A 19,663-nucleotide genomic window follows, 5' to 3' on the forward strand; every position below is an offset into this window, starting at 1 on the left:
TCAACCGCCGATCAGTGTTCTAAGTAGTGCTTGTTCTCGTACTGCAACGCGCTTTCCCATCACTTTCTCACGAGTCTTGCCTCTTACCTTTGATGCTGATTTAAGGCTGAACAACGAATCATCGTCTCCTGTGCGTTCCGAGGAAGCTGTAAATCGGGGATCGGAGAATCCATTTGAAGGTTAACACGTTTCTCTTTTCTTAGAACTGATACATACATACATTTCTTACTACTGTCTTTGAGCGTCCTTAATATTCTATAATACCACGACACGATCGTCGCAGATCATCGATTCATCGCTCCTCGATCCGATTGACTAATTGGCCTAGCAATCATCACCTCTTCATCCATTCACCTCTTTTCGACTTTCACCCATCACTGATCAACTCATATCTCCATAATTAGAACAACCCTTGATCGTCACAACTCCCTCAGCTTACTCCACATCGACACAGGAAGCTTGAACGGAACATATAAAGTCCCTCACACGACGTTGACTTCTTCTGCTCTCAGATATCGTCTGTCGAAGAGATATCATACTGTCTCCAGCTCTGAAGCCCCACTACTGCTTGACCGCAACAGCCCAATCACATCCACTGCATCCCAGTCGGACGCATTTCAAGTACAAGTACAAACGCAAAAATGATATTCACTCTCACTTTGATACCTCATGTCTTCCTCCTCCTCATCGTCACTCTGGGCTACTCAGCCGCATCTCCAGCAGCAGCGCCCGCATCCGCGACCGTCGTTGAGGAAGGGATCAAGGGAGTAGATGAAGATTGCGTATTGGCGTGTTCGCATTGGTCCGTCACTATGGGTTTCTGCAGGGGGCAATATAACGATTTCTGTGAGTGAAAATCTCACGTCAGCTCAGCTCGGTCTGATTGCGCTTCCCAAAAGTGGTGCGGATGAGCTGATCTTCACGATGTACTCAATCCTCAATGTCATTTACCACTTATGAAACCTTATTCGCAATCGCAACGTCGTCTCATTTGCGGACACTGTCACATCCCTCCATTCGTCGTTCACCCAACCGCAACTGCTGTACATTTTGTACCATCAGCCCAACAACGAAACCTACAATATACGAACGACTTCCTCTCCTGTCTTTGCGCTGGGACCAACTCAACCGGCACGTTAGGCAGCGAGCTCATGGCTGACGCTGCAAGTTTCTGCTTGGGGTGCAAAGCCACCCCTGAAAAAGTTAAAGATAATTTATCAGTGCGTTTGTCTTTTTTTGTTTAAATATACAGTGTCTGTATTTTCACTGTACTGCAAGCCACCAGCCTCTTGTGGATCTTATCTCTGATTGGCTTGAATACACCTTTCGGTTGCTGCTACCTTCGATCACACAGCACCGTACTGACGTTCTTCCGCCTACAGGACTTTTTGGGATTATGCCAAGTCCAGTCGGACAACGGCACCGCATGGAACGCCACCAACTTCATGCCTGTCGGATATTCAACTTCGAACGATAAATCGAAAGACGCCGTGACTGGCGGTGCATCGCTCAGATCATCTTCGAACAGTCTTACAATCCTCTTCGGTCTCAGTTTGAGTTTCATCTCGATTAAGCTTTCAATAGGGTATTGGAGTATATCATGATCACATATTGGAGAAAAGACAATACAGTATCGCGCTGCAGTGAATGATATAAAGAGGAGTCACGCAGTGTTCGTTCAACCTACTTCAGACCACAGAGGTTTGAGCGTAGCAATCGTTGATATGATTCATTATTCCCCGTCGGACACTTTTCACCCTTAGATTTCGCACTCGATTTTCGGTCTTTCTAGTTATGCGTATTTCAATGGGCTCCACGCACAAGTGCAATAATACAGCACAGGAGTTCATTTTTCCACTTTTGCTCTTGATCTGACTCTGGCACTTACAATTTCTCCAAGTCAATCATTTCCAAGGGCGTAGACATGGCTATGGCGAGATATCGAGAACAAGGACATTTATTGTATAGTATATCGATGTGCAGACTGGATTAAATAGTACTCACTTTCATCATGAGCCTCAAAGTAGAGTATTGCTGCAATCATGCCATGCTATTACAATCTCATCCAATAATGGTATGCCAGCTGGATCACAGTCCACATTCAGTGTACCACGGCAACTTTCCGACAGATAACATGCAGGAATGGTTCCGTTTCGAAGAACGAATGATCGAAATATGATCTTCTTGACGCCCTCCAGACAGCAGAACAGTAGTAAACAGCTAGGAGCAGAGCATAAAGTCCATATTTTCATCATCGTCAAAAGGGTCCGAACATCTATCGTACATACTGTATCAATTCTACTTGATTCTTAGAATTACCAGTCCGCTACTATAACCACTGAACGAGGCGTCACCAGAATCAAGACCTACTTGCTTCTACCCATTATGAACACTCCCAAAATTACCACACCCAAAAATCCAATCGCAGCCGGCAAAGCCATATCTTTCGGAAGTACACCGCCAATCAATTCCGGTCCTGCTCCGGGAGTTCCAGGGGACGGACCAGATGTGTGCACTTTACCTTCTTGGGCATACGTGGGTTCTTCCGAAGGTTTAGTCGTGGGTTCTTCCATCTTCTGTTCTTCCTTCTCGATGATCTCAGGCTTAGGTACTTCCTTTTCAATCTCTTTCAACTCCTCAACGGCTTTTTCACCTCCTATATCCCTTGCGAATTCTTCCCACACTTTCCCGCCATCTACAAGTAATACTACTCGATCCGACTTTTGGCCTCGAGCAATGCGGACAGCGTCTGCGACGTCGCCGTCGGCGGTCATAGTCACCAAATCCCCTTCATCGTCGGTATAACTCAACGAAAAGCTGTTGGGATCTGGAAGGTGGATTTCTTGTCCCTCCTTAGCGTTCTCGGCAGTGAAGAACGGGTCGGTGAGGAGCTTGCCCGCGACGATATCTCGAAGCAGCTCGTAAGAATCGTGTCGCGCTTGGAACCTGTGAGTTCGGCCTGACGGTGTACGGAATTTGAACACGTATGTTCCGTCATCGACAGGTACAGGATTGGCAGCCAAGGAAGATGTCGCTCCGCGCTTTTCGAATTCAGAAGCATTGTCGTCGACTGCAGAAGCGGAATCATTCGGCATGACTTCGGAGATGGGAGAAGTCATGGATGAGAGACCGCGACCGTGTGTGGGTCGAGAGGGAGTATCTGGTCGATCGGAGGCGGAAACGACAGAGATGGAATCATCATCCCCACCGGCACCAGGGAGGGTCTCGAAGAATTTGCCCCACATGGGCCCGGTGTCATTCGATCGATCTTCGTTCATTGATTCGATCTGCGATTTCAGTCAGCTCATGTGCACGATGGTCAAATGGTTTCGAGCTGACCTGTTCAAGAGTAGCATAAGTGAGCTTGAGGACATCGACGATGCCGATCAATCGACCATCGGCCTCGACAACGGGAAGATTGAGATAGTGACCGTCTGCAAAATCAGGTTAGCGCGAATTGACAGGTCGTACATTTGGATGACTTACTATGCATCTTCTTCAGAGCATCTTGCACGACCATAGTTGGAGGCGCGGTGTCAGGATGGGGAGTCATGACTCTGACGACACTGCATCTTGATGCGTCGAGACCAGCTGCAATGACTCTGAGTACAATATCTTTCGAAGTGAAGATACCCGCAATCTTAGGGATGGAATTTCCGCCGCTGACGCCTGAAATAGCTGAAGTACCTGGATTGGTTTCCATCACACAGACCGCGGTGGTTCGTCGTTCTTTCATGAGTTTAGCAGCTTCCTTCACCGAAGTTCGCGGGGTAACGGTGGCTGGGGATAGTCTCGTGTCCACGACAGTCGTCAGGTCGGGCAAAGCCATCCGATCCTTGAGCGCATCAACGTAAGCCATCATGGCCGCTGCTTGGGGGTTTGTGGAAAGTCCAGGACCAAGCTCAGATTGTACACCAGCCAAAGCGGCGTGAAGCTGAGATGTGGCTGATGACGATCGTTCGACTTTGGCGAGTGCTTCATGGAATACTTTGGTGATATCGAGTAAACCGACCACATCGCCATCTTCGTTACATACGGGCTACGACATAACATCAGTAGGCAGTTGTGCGAAGAGAAGACACGGACTCACCAGATGTCTGAATCCTTTGCTAACCATTAATTGCAAAGCTTCCGTGGCGGAAGTTGTATCTCGAGTGACCATCGGGTTCTTGGTCATGATCTGAGCGACAGAAGTAAGACGGGGATCAAGGCCTTCGGCAGTGACCTAATCAGGGTGATACATACACTGCGTGAGCTCACACAAGCTCCAAAATACCTCCAAGGAACAGGACCTACTCTAAAAGCCAAGTCCTTGGCGGTAAAGATACCACTCAAACCCTCTTCATCGTCAACAACAAGCACGCAATCCGCTCGCTTGGCCGCGCAGAGCTGAGATGCATCGGCAACGCTCATCCCTTCCGGGACAGTAAGAGCAGGACTGGGTCTCAGCCCAGCTACCGTGCCCTTCTGAGGCTTCTTGTTACTTCTTCTACCTGAAGTTTGACCAGAAGGCGGAGCACCGGATCCCGGTCTTTTCCTTGACAGCTCATTCTCGATCTTCTTTCTCAACGACTGTAATTTGCCCGCGAACCCGGTAGATTCGGAACGAGACAATGTAGAATGATAACGCGGGCGTTGAGGTAGGTCATGAATGGGTTCAGATTCGGGTGTGGGCGGTAGAGTCGTTTGAGGTGATTTTGACAAGGGCGCGGATGGAAATGGAACGGATTTCGATTTTTGTTTGAATGGATTGGACACCGAACGATGGTGTTTTGGAGGTATGGGTTTCGACGCAGGAGAGGGTGATACACCCATCAAGTCATTTGCGGTTATCGCGGGCGCAGGCGCAGAAGAGGCATGCGGTATGGGCGGACGTTCCATGGTAATGGATGAATTGGTTGAGCGAACGGAGGATGGTGGAGTATCAAGTTGTTTTTGGGTGGTCGAGGGAGGAGGTACGTTGTAGCCAGATTGAGGGCGCGACATGGTGTATTGTTGTCCGATTGGAGGAATGAGGTGAATTACAATGAGATAAACGTGTAAGCGATATACACGACACGCGAATATATGATTTCAGATGATGGTATAGATGAGGTGAACAAGACGTCTCGAGATCACGGGTGCGGGCGCAAACGCAAGGTGATGACTTTTATGCAGACTGAGAAAGGAAGAGTACAGACCAAGAAGAGGCGAATGAGGAAGAAAGGTAAGAGAATTGGTGTGAATGGTAAAATCGGAGCAACTCGCTCAGGGGGCGTAAGATACCAAACAAGTGTAAAATCAAAACAAGTCGCGCCGTAAAAGTAAGTCACTGAAAACAAATCCGGGATCGGCTATTCGATAGACGTCGTAACCCCAGTTACTTGCCAAATGAGTGCTGAAACGAGACGAAGGTATGGGATCGATAAAGGAATAAGTGATGGCGATGGAGCAGAAAGGAATAAGGATGGGATCAACGAATAAGATTGGGTGCAAAGGAAATGTATGCAGAATGCAAGATGCAAGACGTGAGATAATTCAGGTCATAGCGTCAAACAAACACGATCCCTGACCGTTCGTTTCCTCTTCCGAAAAACAACCGCTTTTCCATGCAAACCGCAGCCGCACCACCACGATGCATCGAAGAGACAACGGTGAAGCGGATCATGTCATGAGACGGTGTTGTGCAACCAGCATGCAGAACAGAGAAGAGCGATGCTGACTCACCTCATCCCTCTTACTGGTCTTCTTCCTAGTATCCGCCGCGGGACTATGAGTGCTCATGCTGTTTCTCGATGGGGGATGCTGCGAGTGAGGTTGTGGACTGGCGTATCCGGGAGAGGCAGCTGCTTCGTAAGTGGAGTGTGGTAATTGATGATGTAGACCTTCTCTCGGTACGGGAATCCGTGACATGGATGGTGAGGAATTGACGGTCGATGATGCAAGTTTGGTTGATTCCATAGGCAGTAAAGTAAATTCGAGGTGCAGGTGAGACAATTGAGTTTAGTCCATTAATTCCATCCGACGCGCATCAATCGAATGGCAATTGACGCGTGTAAATAACGTTGAAACTCGGTGGCAAATCATTAATAATTATATATGACGTGTGATATGAGCCTAGTATCAGTCCCAGTCTCATTCCACTGTTATTGCTTGCCGAATAGTCAGTCTACTCGTCTCCGGTGTCAAACCCAATTCGTGATCTGCATTTACCATTTCGTCTAGTGAATAGTGAGACTGACTGACGATCAGAACACAAACTATAAATAGTATGAGCTTGGTGAGCTTGCTCATTCACTGCTTCCTTCTATGTCGCAGAAAAATCAAGCTGACCTTCCTATCTGAAGTTACCGCCAGAAGACGAAGGAGACGGAGTGGAGGTAGCTTGGGGTGAGTATACGAGTCCCGCAATGTTCGACATACCAGTATGTATGCTCATGGAGTAACATACAGAGGATCAACAACGTATAAACACCTTTTCAAAGCTTAACAACCGTTTGACGGATATCCAAGATCTGCTGAAAATCAAGAATGTCCGTATCCACAGAAATCTTCTTTATCTGCCTGCCCATGATCACCCCTGATTGGAAGGTGGCAGAAGGATGCGGATCGCTGATACTTGACTTGTCTTTTGGGAAATATTGTGTCGTTCCACAATCAGGAAGAGAAAGAATATTACGATGACTTATCGACCGAACTTGAATTAGCGGATGAAGATGACACCGAGCCGATATTGTATAAACTCGGAGACTCGTTCTTCAAGCTGAAACTCCGCGACGCTCGGAGACAGCTGAAATCGGATTTGAAGAGATACGAAGTGGAGATACAGGAGCTGGAAGGTAAAAAGGGGGAATGTGAGAGCGGGATGAAAGATTTGAAAGTCCAATTGTGAGTCGGTCAGGACTATCTGTCTTCCGTCATCTATCTTCCCTTCTATATTCTCTATTTAATTGTATAATCTGTTCCCGTTTCCACATGGTCCGTGGGATCCTGAGTCCCTTCTTGGTATTGATTTCGTGACAAGGACTGCAACGGCTGCAACGATCCGTATAAACCTTGCTGACGTATTTCGATTACTCACAGATACGCCAAATTCGGTAAACAGATCAACCTTGAGACTGGCCCTTAGACTCAAGTCAATGACAACAAAATCCAGAGTTATATTTCTGCTCACATACCATCATGTATCATAATCATGCATCATTATACCCAAGTCCTCTACCTCGTTCCCGTTTCTGATTTTATTTTGCAGAATGCAATCCAGTAGTATCGAAATGTGATCGTTCACCAATGTCATTTTTCATCATCATCTGCCTCTCTTCGTCCGGGCCATCTACCGACTCCTCCTCGACTCCAGCCTCGCCCTCGCCTTCGCCCTTCTTACCATACTTCCTTCTAGCTTTCTTCGCCTTGTTCAACTTCCTTCTACGTTCCTTCTCATTCTTGATCTCCTGCTTCGTATATTTCCCACTCAACGCCTTCTCCTCTTCTTTCTGATTCGCGCTCTTGCTCTTACTCTTGTTCCCTCTTACCGACGGTATCTCCTCTTCTCCCGCGGCGGGGTCTATAGGGGTACCGGGTATAATGTAACCTGGTAATTGGCCGGTAGTTCTCAGAACCTCCAAACGCTCAGCCAGGATTTTCCGCGCTATCTTTCGGTTCTCTTCTCGGGATCTGGTAGGTTGGGATTGGACCCTGATGCCCGTCGGAAGGTGGATGAGGGAGACGGAGGAGTTGGTTTTGTTTATAGCTTGTCCGCCTGGTCCTCTGCCTGTCAAAAAAGAAAACCATGGTTAAAGATGTCGAAATTAGCATTCTTCCAAAGTCTGACATTTTCTTCTGATGATGATGCGACAATGAGATAATAAGATAATAAAATGATGCTGAGATGGTGTTGACTCACCCCTGACGAATTTCTCTTCTAATTCATGTTCCGGGATCTCCACTTGACGCTGTCTAGATAATATCCGGTTCAACCTTTTGATGGATCCAGGTAACTTTGGACGATTGAGTAGCTGGTCTTTGTTGATAGTGCTGCTACATGCGTCTTCCTAGAGTAATTGAGCTCATCAGTGTTGGGATCCCCTTCCCTTTGGCTGAATGCAGAGCTTGGTTGAGCATGTCAGGCACCCACAGTCTCCGACCGAGAGGCCGCTATATCGACATAGTGATCATCATCGATCTCGTCATTTGAGCCTAGTTTCGGGAGTACGCGAGGTCCGTCCCGAGCATTGATTTTAACTTCATCGATATCGCCGAACAAGTCATCTTCAAGTACTAAATTGTCATTTGAGGAGGGCTTGCGTGTGGAATACGATCTAGGCTTGTATGTCCAATGACTGCATCCCACCGAGGACGGAGAAGAGACCGTATGTATAGTGAAGAAGCGTCGGGGATTTGAGATTCGTTTGATCGTCGGAAGTATCATCTGCATCTTGTCTTGTCTTAGCTCCCTGTCAGTCCATCAAGTCCTCTTTCTCTTGCAATGTGTTGTCGACAATAGTCTCAGCTATGCCATCCGAAGAGTGTTCGTTGACACAACTAACTTAACTCCCTTCCCGAACGCCCTCCACTTGCTTTGATACCCTATCGGCGAGCGCCGCTTGGGTGTTATCGACTCGCTTCGGTCCAATTCCAAAATTCCAGTATTGTGTTCTGCGGTGAGTGGTACATATAAATACATTTAATCCTTACACCACTACTGTGACATATTTGATCATACGATCATACCTTCATTCTCCACGGAAGCTCGCTGAGTCAAGATGGCCTCCTCATCCTCGTCCTCGTCATCGACGAACCCATTCTCCAACCTCATCTCGCAAAACACCACCATCGTCCCCTCCTTCACCTTGGAATCGGGCGTAACATTACACGATGTACCTGTAGCCTACAAAACATGGGGTCAACTCAATCAGAAGGGCGATAATTGCTTGGTGATTTGTCATGCCCTCACTGGAAGTGCGGACGTCGAAGATTGGTGAGTGTGCTGGAGTGCCATCTCGTGCCGACACGATGCTCAATGCCCACTTTTGACCTTTGTATTTCCCATCTTCAAACAAGCTGTCACCTGTACTCAGATGATGCTAATTCGGATTACTATTTAGGTGGGGACCTCTCCTCGGTCCTGACCGAGCATTCGACCCTACTCGATTCTTCATCTTCTGCGCCAACGTCATTGGGTCTCCGTACGGTACCATCTCCAGCGTAACTATCAATCCCGATACAGGCAGACCATTCGGTCCTGAGATGCCTGGAAGTAGTCCCAAGGACGACGTCCGGTGAGTCATCGCGCATTACCCCCAAAGTGTCTCTCATCTGTAAGACGAGCATTTCAATCGAATCTAAAGCTGATTTACTGATTTGTGGGTTCCAGATTGCACTATGGTATCCTGAAATCCCTCGGCGTGAAATCCGTAGCATCAGTGATAGGCGGTTCAATGGGCGGGATGACCTGTCTCGAATGGCCCTTAAACTCTCCTCCAGGATTTGTTCGATCCATCGTACCCCTCGCCACGTCCGCCCGGCATTCCGCATGGTGTATCTCCTGGGGAGAGGCTCAGAGACAGTCTATATACTCTGATCCAGATTACAAAGATGGCTATTATTTCGAGAAGCCCGACGGGTCTGTCGATCTCCACCAACAGCCCAATAGGGGTCTGGCAGCTGCCAGGATGGCCGCGCTCCTCACGTATAGGTCGCGCGACTCGTTCGAAAGTAGATTTGGCAGAAGATCGGGGAACAACAACAAGAAGAGCGCAGTCCCGAAAGGCGGGGTCAGGATTATGGGTGGAGAGAAGACGACGGATCCTTCGAGTTTGAGTGATTCGGATTTCGCAGCTAGACAATCTAATTTACCGATCGCGACTGAAAGTCCGACCCCAACTGCAAGTGCGAGTGCGAGTGCGAGGGAGATAGCGTGGAGGGAACATAATGATGGGCATCGATCCAACTCGTCCGCCGGAATAAGCAGACGGGGTTCGGACTCGGGCAGATCCTCGACTTCGAATGGCACGCAGGGCGCGCAGACTCCAGATATGGAGCGTAGCTCGGTATTGCCGGATAACGATAAGATCGGACAAGGTGTCGCGTTGGGCTCAGCAGCTGCATTGGGCCAGGGCCAGGCGCAGGACAGTAAAGCAGGTACAGCCGGGGGAGTAGGCGGAGCAGGAGAGAAACAGCCTAAGATATTTAGTGCGCAGAGTTATCTAAGATATCAAGGTGATAAAGTGAGTTACTCAACCTCTGTATCTCTTTATCTTTGATCAAACAATCACAGCTGATTCAATCCAAAATCCAAAATTCAAATGCGTCTAGTTTACCGGGCGATTCGATGCCAATTGTTATATCCACATCACCCGTAAACTCGACACCCATGACCTCTCACTCCCATCCACCGACGCCTCCCTTTCCTCGCTCTCCTCCAAACTCCCGCCTCACGCAGCGTCAACAGAAGACGCAGAATTAGAAGCATTACTTTCTTCGGCCTTATCACTGGAACCTCCTGCTTTAGTCATCGGGATAGAATCCGATGGATTGTTCACTACGAGCGAACAGAAGGAATTAGCAGCTCATATACCCGATGCGGAATTAGTGGTCATCCCTTCTCCCGATGGACACGATGGCTTTCTACTGGAGTTCGAAGCTATAAACGGCTGGGTCGACGGGTTTCTCAAGCGTAAGATGCCTGAATTCTTCAAGGAGAGAGTTATACCCCTCGAACAGTATGGGAAGGACTCGGAAGGTGGATTCGAGGTTAAGAAGGAGAGCGTATTTGGGGAGGCGGAGGCGGATGTTACTAGGTGGTAGGCGTAGACATAGGCACTGAATTTGGTGAACTCTGAGGGTGTACAGTTTGAGTAGAAATCCTCAATGAAACAAGGAGGAAAGAGAATGCGGAACATTGGGAATTCGCAGAACGGGGAACAAGTGGAATAACAAAACCCAATCGTACACTAGATGCACTGTCCCTAATATAGACATGCCAACAAAGATATATCGGAATGTACATAATACCACTTACGCCAAGCTCTTAATTGAGCCAGAGGGAAACAACGGGAAAACAAAATGTATGCATTTTCACTACCGCAACAAGAACAATACTCTTTATTGCACATTTACTAGAATCTACTTCTCAAGCATCTTCTCAGCTAAAAGATCCCCTTTATTCCTTTCTTCATTCCTCAATCCATCCGAGGTTGTCGCTGTTGTCGCATTCGGGGAAGAAGTCGAGGAGTTGGCGAGGTACGGAGTATTCAATACTCTCTGAGCCTCAGGGATCTCCTTGAACGCTTCTCTGAGTCTGTCCGTCGCTATCCTCTTCACTTCAAACAAGACCGTCCGGGTGACTTGTAATAATGGTCCAGCCAGACCCAGTTGAAGGATTATATATGCCGACGCACCCAGTACTAAGAGCATAGCAAAATACAATGGATTAAAGAGGACTGCCATAGCCTCGTTCCATCCTAATACCACTAAGATACCGTACATCCACAATGGGACCTGAGCAACGGAGGAGACCATAGATCGTTTGGCTTCGACATACGCAGCGTCTGCTTCTCGCTTGAAACGGCTTTCGAGGGAAAGAATTTTGGTAGGTGAGAGTAAGACGAAAGCGGTGGAGGGGTCGAAAGGGATAGGATCTGATTCGATGTCGAATGTAGATTCGGGCGAAGGGAGCGCAGGAAGCAGAGAAGGGGAAGTAGGTGAGATCGAAGAGAAGATCGGTAAGAGCGATAATGTCTATCCCATACCATCGAGTTGTCAGCCCAATCTCCCTGACCAACGCTCTGACATGCTGGAGACGCAAGATCTTCGACTCACTTCCTCTTTAGCTTTGGTGAACGCGCTCTCGATGTCGTCCTCGGGCTTCCATACCCTCGGTACACCACTTTCATCATATCTGAAACGCTCTTCGAAGGTGGTCCGCAAGGTAGCAAGAATTGTAGCGTCCGAGGTCTGTTCCTCCAATTTCCGACGAAGCGATAACCATGTTCGTGCACGAAGGGATGACAAAGCAGCCTCATTTTCCTCTTCCGAGCAATTATAAGCTGTCCCAAAGACAATTGTCAGCTTGGAAGTCGTCAGCTTGGAAGTCTGCAGCTCGACTAGAGCTTGCAACTCCAACGATGTTTGCTGGCTCACTCTTGGCTTTGGTCAAGTATGATCGCTCAGCATCTTCGCTGACCTCCTTATACGTCTTCAAAACGACATCCCACATCTTCACTGAGGGCTGGGAAAGAGCAACCTCAACAGGTTCGAGCAATTGTCGCTTGACATTGCGCTGAAATTCATCGTCATTGTATCAGCTTGAATCACACTACCTTATGCAGGGTTTCTCGAGCTGCAAAGGGCGAGGAGACGAAGCACACTCACTTCAATCGTATTCACCATCTTCTTAGTCTCATCCGCTCTACATCTATCGGCAATGCTCTTGAGATCTTCGTCCAGAAGTGCTAATTCGTGCTCATACTCCCAATCCGTCCCGTCGATCTTGACTTCCTTCGCACCATCAAGGAAACGTTGTCTAGCATTCTCCGAACCCTCATTGACTACTTTCGCAAAATCGTATCCTACTTCTTTTGTTCCCCTTACTATATCCTTCGAGAATTTGGCAGTCTCGATCTTGTGCAAGTTCTTCAGTTGGCCTAAGAACAAAGATGACAATGATGCGTGTAGTCCCGCCAAGAGGTCGAGACGTTTACGTTGATAGACTCCAGCGTGATATCGGGAAGCATCCCTATCGAATTTGCCTGACCATAACCTTCGATATCAGCTAAATCGTTCAGTCATAGTAGCCAAGATTTTCGACTCACCTAGTGCAGTCTCCAGCCAGTCCCTCATGAGAGCTCCTAAACCTTCTACCACTTGACCAGCCTCCACGGGCTTCCTAACGATCTTTGAGCTGGCCAAGAAAGTCTCCGTGACCGCAGCGGAAAGTTCATCACATCGGAATTGAGCTAAGAGTTCTTGCTGAGTAGGCAGATCAAGATCCTTGTTGGTCAATACTTGTTGCTGATTTTCGCATAACAAGATTAGCTCCGCGTCTCTTGTCGCTCGATGACACATTCCTCCGAGCTCACCCATATACCTTCCATATAGAATCCTACACCATCGGCGGGTATCCTCTTGTGGTAACTTGGCTGGAAGACGTAATCGGGTCTTGAGCGGTCTGTAAAACGCTTCCGCAGTTCCAATACCTCCGACTCGAACTTCTCGGGCATGAGGACTTTGTGAGGTAAGGTGGCGAACGACAGGTCGAAGTATGATGCGAGAGTAGCGTCGGCGAGATGGGAAGGCTAGAGCAAGAGGAATCAGATTGGATTGAGTTGCTGTACTATCACGATCAAGGATTTTGCGCAGCTCACCTTGGACAGACTAGCCCATATTTTCTCCATATCCTGGGTCAAAGTTGCTGTAAGATTGCTAACAGGGGTAGCTCCAACGTGATCCCGTATGACGAAAAGAATCAAGGTTTTCTCTTGAGTCCTGCAAGATAGCTCATCAGCAAACATTTCATTGTGGTGCTCGAATGGCTGGCTCACTTTGGTTTCGAGCTATCTCCGCCGCCTCCAAAGAGACCTAGATTGACCTCGAATACAGTCTTGAGTAATCCCATATTGGCTCCATTATACAACCCAATCTGATGTTCCCTGTATTCGATGACACAGCCGATTTGTAATCAGTATGCTAGATGTCCCTTCTATGAAGTAGAAGCCAGGGGGCCAGAGTGAGATCAATAGGGGACTTACCAAAGATTCACAATCAGCACTTCGGTACTCGCTAAACTGAATAGGGCAGATTTCCTCTCGAAATCCTGATCTTCTCCTCTTTCTCGTCCATCTGTACCCTCTACATCCATTACCAGAGTATTTCCATACGACGAGGGACACATCCAAATCCCCTTTGTCGTCTGTTGTCTCTTGCTCTCATCCATGACATCAAAGCTTGTTCCGAAGAGTCTGTTGAGTAGCGTCGATTTACCGGTAGATTGTGAACCGAAGACTGAGACTACATCGTAGGCGAATCCTTTGTCCAGTAATCCCCATTTCCCCAAGTACGGAGACAGTTCTTTCCTGCGAGAACCGGCCAGGAACATGAGTAAATCTTCTTCGAGCGTTCTCCTGCATCCTCCGGATGAAAAACATGGGACGGGAAACGGTGGATTGGATAGCTCACGTGAATTCTTGATGCTCATTCACTATTTGCAACCTCCCCTCACCTGAGTGATTCGTACCATTGGAATCCTTGTGCGAGGTTCCCAAAGAGTTCTGTACAGGAGGAGGCGAGACTATTGATACGTCTTTCACGGCTTGACGAGCATCTTCGGTCGTGCGTGGATCGTCCAATATTCGCTGTAATTCTGGAGGAGGATTGGCCAAGAGACCAGCAGCTATCTCGGGAGTCTGATTCATCGTGTTCTCCTATCTCGACCGTTTACTGGTATCTTTTGCGAATGATGTATAGCTCATAGACTTTGATATGGGTTCTCCACTCCTTTGAGATGAAAACGCATTGAATTGACTTTACTCACTCAGTGACAGTAACTTACTTGACAACCAATCCATCGACAACAACGTCACAGCTCGGTTGAATCAGGGAACTAAGTGAGACGCTCGAATAAGTTAGATTTGTGGTAGTCATCACTTTTATCCTGCCGATTGTTGACAAATGACGCGACTGAAGGACTTTGATTTCGCACGATTCCCATCACCACTATTATCATATCTGTCATCGTCTCACGTCCATTCGCTTTCACTTTACAGCAGTCTCAACATCCGCGCGAGCTAGCAAGATGTCGCTTGGAACGGACGACGGATTCGAAGATATCGTCAAGGTATCACCACCTTCCTCCTCGACCCATCTGGTTCCATCATATAACGATGAGGCCTGCGTCAAACATGAAGCCGCCAATGGATCAGATATAAGTGTCGATGCCAAAGCTTATAAGACAAACACAGGAAATCGTAACAAGTCAGATAAAGCTCAAGATACCAAGCCTGACATTCCTGCTACCCAATCGCAACCCAACGGAGGTGATCTGAAATCGATATTGAAGGACACCTCAGACCCAAGCACTCCCATCAAGAAGCAGATAAGGCTTGTCACGCCCCAAGTCGAGCCGCCTCGAGCTCCTCGTCAGGAGATGAACGGTATGATAGATGATACAGTCAAGCGGGTCAAGTTGCAATCCGACAAGTGGGTAAAATCCTGCACATCAAAGAGGTTGGAGGCTGACGAGGTGCTTGCATTCACAGACTTCAGATAGCTGCTCAACCTTATGCAGACAAAACGAGGAACTTTGCCGAAAGCAGACCTGTTCTCTTTGTACGTCCTCTACCTCGCCGTGTCCCTGTCATTGGAAAGGTATGCTAATTGTAGTGGACAGACTTTCATCGCTCTGTGGGCTGCATTCAGCGCTATCCCAATCCTCATATTCCTGTAAGCTCATTTTACCAGGTCACACCACTTCATGCACCGTCTTGAGCTAATTTGGTCCGAGTTTCAGTGGCTTCGCTCTGATAGCTACGGTGGTCATATTGTCGACTGCTACCTTCTTCTCTGGTATGATCGTCATCGGCGCAATCTTGATGGGAGGTGAGCTGAATGATGGAGATCCATCTCCATGACTTATGAATTCAGCTGACGAGTATATCAGGTGGAGCACTAATCGGTACCCTTCTATTCGGAGGTCAGCTTATTCAATCTTGTCTGGTTTCTTACACGGAAAGATCAGCTGATAGATAGGTCATTTACACCGTAGTCGCTCTCTTGGTACCAGTAATCTTCATCACCACTTTTCTGGCTCTCGGTACACTTACAACGCTACTAGGCCTTTTCCTACTTCATCGACTATACCTCAACCTCTCGGACGCAGCGGCGAACGAAGGATGGACAACGAACGCTATTATATCAGGCGTCAAAAATTGGATCGAAGAGACTTCTCTCAGGATTCGTTCTTCCTCACCTTTCAGAAGATCTCCCTTCAACGCGCTCTATAACGTAAAGCATAAGCATCACCATCACCATCAACATCATGACTCGACCATGTCCAATTTCCGAAATGAACATGGTCATGATAGCAAATCAGTCAAGGGACCGATTCGAGATGAGTCTCAAGAACACGAGTTCGGCGGAGAGCCAAAGTCGGAAAGTCCTTCGATCAATCGAGACGAGAAAGGAAAATACCACGAGCATGAGCACCCGAACAAGGGTGATGGTGAACACTATGGCGATGATGACGGAGAAGATACTCGAAGTCAAGCGTCAACGTCCAGCGCTTCTCCCAAGACTCCCCACGGCACCGGCGCTGGCAATGGAACAGGTACGGCGTTAAGTGAGAAAATCGGCCAAGGCGATATGGAAGAAGTCCCTAAATTGGGTCACCTATCAGAGAAATCCATCCAATAGAGGATTTTTGTATATCTATATCTTTGGCTGATATTTCATACATCCGCTGTCGAGGTGAAATCACTCCAAAGTGGCTTTGTACGATTTTCTTTTCTCATCATACTTCAGATCGACGTTGTATACCTATATAGTATAGCTTCATGTATATACCCTTATGACTTTATGCCCTTATGCCCTGATGTCCATTTGCTCACTGTTTCCCAGGTCATCTGTCATTTCAACACCAACACCAAACACTGCATCTGGTTTCTTCACTGATCGTACGTGCGAAGTCATATACAAGTGATCATGTGCATGCAAGCACTCATATATGTGTAAATTGACTTAGTACTGTATAAAACAATACAATTTCATTTGCTATTAATTACACTACTACCACTAACTACCCTTGCTCATCGGTCAACCGTATTTTCCCTTGTTGTTCCCCATTCGTCGGTCTTCCAAATAATCTTTCCCACCATGCCTTCCTCTTCCCACTTTCTTGCACCTCATTCCAATTCCTCAATTCACCTTCTACCGTATTCTCCTCAACCTCGTGCTCGAGATAATCGTCCGTACGAGCTTCATAAGTCCCCGGATCCTGTCCTTGTAAAATATCTTGTATTCCTCTCTGTCCTTCCGATCGACTTCTTCCCCTATCCCTATCTCTATCTCTATCCCTTACTCTATTTCCCCATAAATCCCTCACTCCTCCACTACCACTTCCTTCCGCGTGGTGTCCAATCAGAGGAGAATGCGGATGCGGATGCGGATGAGTGATATTATGGTGCGGGTGAAAATTCCCATCTATAGAAAAACTCCCCGTCCGCAATGCGAAACCAGGAGAAGAAGCTCCCAGCCCAATGGAGAATCCGGTCGGCGCTCCAGTCGGCAAATCAGGAACTAAGCTGCCGTATCGCATTCGATGGTGACGTCGGCGCGTCGTCGGTGACATCGGGGACATCGGTGAGGCTGGTGAAGCCGGTGAATCCATTTCGGGAGATGCGAAGACTGATCTATGTAATCCCAGACCCTCTGTCGTTGAACCCCCAGTACCATGTTGGGGCAGGTTGCCCATCGTGGGCGAAAGGGGCTCAACCGCTTGATCTTGAGTATGATTGTGGTTTTGATGGGGGAATATACTTTCTTGGTCGTCTATGAGTTCACCGTCCGTCTCAGATTCCTCTTCTACCCATGTACCGATGTCGACCCCCGAATCAGGCTGGATGGCCGAGACCACCCATACACCAAGCAGTAAGATCGCGACTCCGAGAGATACTATGGTTATTTGCAGTGTGGATAATTTCGAGAATTGATCGTAGAATACCAATCCATCTGATGCAATGGTCAAGCCAATCAATCGGCTGTCAGTATGTACATCAAAGAGAGAGAAAAGAGTGGGAATGTCATGACCGGACTGGACTCACCGAATATGCTGCTCAGATTGAAGAAGCAGAAAGCTAACGGACAGATGATCGCCGGACTGGCAAATGTCAAACTGTAATTCAGATACACCAACTGAAGTACCGCACAAACTGCCAAGCCTAAGACAAGGAACCAAGTCTGTATTCTCAATAATTCATTTTTGCCTTCTGCTCCATTCGTCCGGAAGTAGTTGATGGTCAACACCAGCAACTCCACGGCTGCTTTGGCTAACACAAGGCACATGCCTGAGAGCGTTCCAGATGCAGAGGCGAACCCCAGACCGCACCACGTCAAGAGTTTCTGTTGTCCTTCGTTAATCTGCTGCAATTGTTTGGGGAAGGCGGGAACGGGAGGATCTATCTCCAAGTGAAGATGGTGCGGAGGTTGAGATTGGTGTTTCTGGACTTGGGAGGGGAGTTTCGGGAGTGGGACAGAAGAAGAGGAAGGGGAAGGAGTAGACCATCGACGCGGTTTGGTATGTCGGAAAGGGATGGAAGGTGAGCTCGGATGAGGACTGGCGTAGTTGCTCGGTACGATCGAAGTTGGCGTTGATCTGCCTGAGCCTGAATTTGAGGGGCCATCGGGAAGCCGTATTCGCAATGATTGTCGATGTACGTGGAAGGCAGTGAAATGGGACTGGACAAATCCATCAATCATGTGTCAGTTTGTCAATCGTGCATTCTGTGAGATCACCACGTCGTCCCCAACAAGGACAGAGTATGAAGTGATAGATGTCGACTCGCTTAACTTCGCGATCAGAAGTGACGGAATCAAGGGCATATGTGATTTGAGGTGATAAGTGGAAAGCGGACTCACAATAACAATCACAGCAGCAGTAACAACACTAACAATACTAAAAAACACCACAAACGCCGATCTCCTAAACAACACCAGGATTTCATCAAGTGTATGATGTTCTTCCTGAACCACCCCAAAGATAGCAATTAACACCGCACCCAACGCTATCAACCCTGTCCCCATTACCCAAATTTTCCCGAATTTATCACCGAGCATCAGGCGCGCTAAGACCGCATTGTAAATCAGGGAGATGGCGCCCAGGGGAGCGAGGATGACGATGGGCAGAGCGTCAAGTTGGAATATCGTAGAGAATATATTGGAGGTGATGTAGATCCCGAAGCCGAGTAACCATAGTGGGCGCCTGATAGGTCGTTTACGTTGAGGGAGAGGTAATGATGAGTCGAGTATGTGGGACTTCCTCTGAATTGTCAGACCTTCGAAAAGGAGGAGTGCCTGTATTAGCATGTCGGGAAGACCCCATTGAAGCAAGCGAGACTTCGACATACCTAGAGATTGGATGAAAGAGGAGAATAGCCCAACGAGGATAGCTACGGCCACTGATATCCCCGCCATGGTGTATCGATGTTGAGCTCTTTGACAGATGTCCAAACAGCCGATAGCTTCACAGAGCTCGCGATTCTAGAGGTAGAGCCGCAATGATACAGGTCGAGTAGGGTCGGGGGATATACTCGCACATCAGTCGTCCTGTCCTACGGACACCGACAAGATGAAGTACGTCTCGTAGGCAGTACAGGCTGAGACCTCGGCAGCTGTCGATGCACTTGTGATTATTAAGCTAGTAGAGCAGAGACCACGGCAACAAAACAAATGCACATTGAGCGAAGTGGTTGAACATCGCGTTCAGAGCAGCTTGGATTCCTCGATGACATCGCACCACGTGTCAGGCACCAGGTGTTCTTGGCGCAATTGCCCCATCATGCTCAAACCGGAATCGGTGGAATCGCGCAATTGTACATGTTCATCGTTTTCATGACATCCCTATTCCCCAAATGAGGGATTCACAACCAACTACCAACTACTGACTACTTGATTACTGAGACTGCTCACTAGGAGA

General features: G+C 48.0%; 9 protein-coding genes across 9 annotated transcripts; 3 read left to right on the plus strand and 6 right to left on the minus strand.

Annotated features, from left to right (window-relative positions):
* Window positions 1-700: 700 nt before the first annotated feature.
* Window positions 701-1,564, minus strand: I303_104545 (uncharacterized protein; the record flags this gene model as incomplete). Its single annotated transcript, XM_018407776.1, has 2 exons — window positions 701-844; window positions 1,367-1,564. 2 exons carry the CDS (start codon window positions 1,562-1,564, stop codon window positions 701-703), a joined length of 342 nt encoding a protein of 113 aa, XP_018262987.1.
* Window positions 1,565-2,366: 802 nt separating this feature from the next.
* On the minus strand, window positions 2,367-4,986 carry I303_104546 (uncharacterized protein; the record flags this gene model as incomplete). Its single annotated transcript, XM_018407775.1, has 5 exons — window positions 2,367-3,287; window positions 3,340-3,434; window positions 3,487-4,039; window positions 4,091-4,225; window positions 4,297-4,986. 5 exons carry the CDS (start codon window positions 4,984-4,986, stop codon window positions 2,367-2,369), a joined length of 2,394 nt encoding a protein of 797 aa, XP_018262986.1.
* Window positions 4,987-5,643: 657 nt separating this feature from the next.
* Window positions 5,644-5,892, minus strand: I303_104547 (uncharacterized protein; the record flags this gene model as incomplete). The annotated part of the gene is made up of 1 exon (XM_065968979.1): window positions 5,644-5,892. The coding sequence occupies one exon, from the start codon at window positions 5,890-5,892 to the stop codon at window positions 5,644-5,646; it is 249 nt and encodes an 82-aa protein (XP_065825051.1).
* A 358-nt stretch (window positions 5,893-6,250) lies between these two features.
* I303_104548 (uncharacterized protein) lies at window positions 6,251-7,108 on the plus strand (the record flags this gene model as incomplete). The annotated part of the gene is made up of 5 exons (XM_018407774.1): window positions 6,251-6,259; window positions 6,327-6,369; window positions 6,433-6,512; window positions 6,641-6,867; window positions 7,063-7,108. The coding sequence occupies 5 exons, from the start codon at window positions 6,251-6,253 to the stop codon at window positions 7,106-7,108; spliced, it is 405 nt and encodes a 134-aa protein (XP_018262985.1).
* Window positions 7,109-7,220: 112 nt separating this feature from the next.
* I303_104549 (uncharacterized protein) lies at window positions 7,221-8,413 on the minus strand (the record flags this gene model as incomplete). Its single annotated transcript, XM_018407773.1, has 3 exons — window positions 7,221-7,750; window positions 7,883-8,030; window positions 8,114-8,413. 3 exons carry the CDS (start codon window positions 8,411-8,413, stop codon window positions 7,221-7,223), a joined length of 978 nt encoding a protein of 325 aa, XP_018262984.1.
* Window positions 8,414-8,741: 328 nt separating this feature from the next.
* Window positions 8,742-10,785, plus strand: I303_104550 (homoserine O-acetyltransferase; the record flags this gene model as incomplete). The annotated part of the gene is made up of 4 exons (XM_018407772.1): window positions 8,742-8,956; window positions 9,084-9,257; window positions 9,353-10,205; window positions 10,294-10,785. The coding sequence occupies 4 exons, from the start codon at window positions 8,742-8,744 to the stop codon at window positions 10,783-10,785; spliced, it is 1,734 nt and encodes a 577-aa protein (XP_018262983.1).
* Window positions 10,786-11,103: 318 nt separating this feature from the next.
* Window positions 11,104-14,390, minus strand: I303_104551 (protein SEY1; the record flags this gene model as incomplete). The annotated part of the gene is made up of 10 exons (XM_018407771.1): window positions 11,104-11,718; window positions 11,800-12,026; window positions 12,121-12,259; window positions 12,352-12,728; window positions 12,792-12,990; window positions 13,059-13,274; window positions 13,344-13,464; window positions 13,521-13,628; window positions 13,728-14,051; window positions 14,155-14,390. 10 exons carry the CDS (start codon window positions 14,388-14,390, stop codon window positions 11,104-11,106), a joined length of 2,562 nt encoding a protein of 853 aa, XP_018262982.1.
* A 380-nt stretch (window positions 14,391-14,770) lies between these two features.
* I303_104552 (uncharacterized protein) lies at window positions 14,771-16,386 on the plus strand (the record flags this gene model as incomplete). Its single annotated transcript, XM_018407770.1, has 6 exons — window positions 14,771-15,174; window positions 15,234-15,303; window positions 15,365-15,417; window positions 15,485-15,573; window positions 15,635-15,667; window positions 15,740-16,386. 6 exons carry the CDS (start codon window positions 14,771-14,773, stop codon window positions 16,384-16,386), a joined length of 1,296 nt encoding a protein of 431 aa, XP_018262981.1.
* Window positions 16,387-16,768: 382 nt separating this feature from the next.
* On the minus strand, window positions 16,769-19,161 carry I303_104553 (uncharacterized protein; the record flags this gene model as incomplete). The annotated part of the gene is made up of 4 exons (XM_065968980.1): window positions 16,769-17,700; window positions 17,793-18,426; window positions 18,607-19,022; window positions 19,095-19,161. 4 exons carry the CDS (start codon window positions 19,159-19,161, stop codon window positions 16,769-16,771), a joined length of 2,049 nt encoding a protein of 682 aa, XP_065825052.1.
* Between the last annotated feature and the right edge of the window lie 502 nt (window positions 19,162-19,663).

The sequence above is a fragment of the Kwoniella dejecticola genome, chromosome 5, assembly GCF_000512565.2.
Source record: "Kwoniella dejecticola CBS 10117 chromosome 5, complete sequence".
NCBI classification, from domain to species: Eukaryota; Fungi; Basidiomycota; class Tremellomycetes; order Tremellales; family Cryptococcaceae; genus Kwoniella; species Kwoniella dejecticola.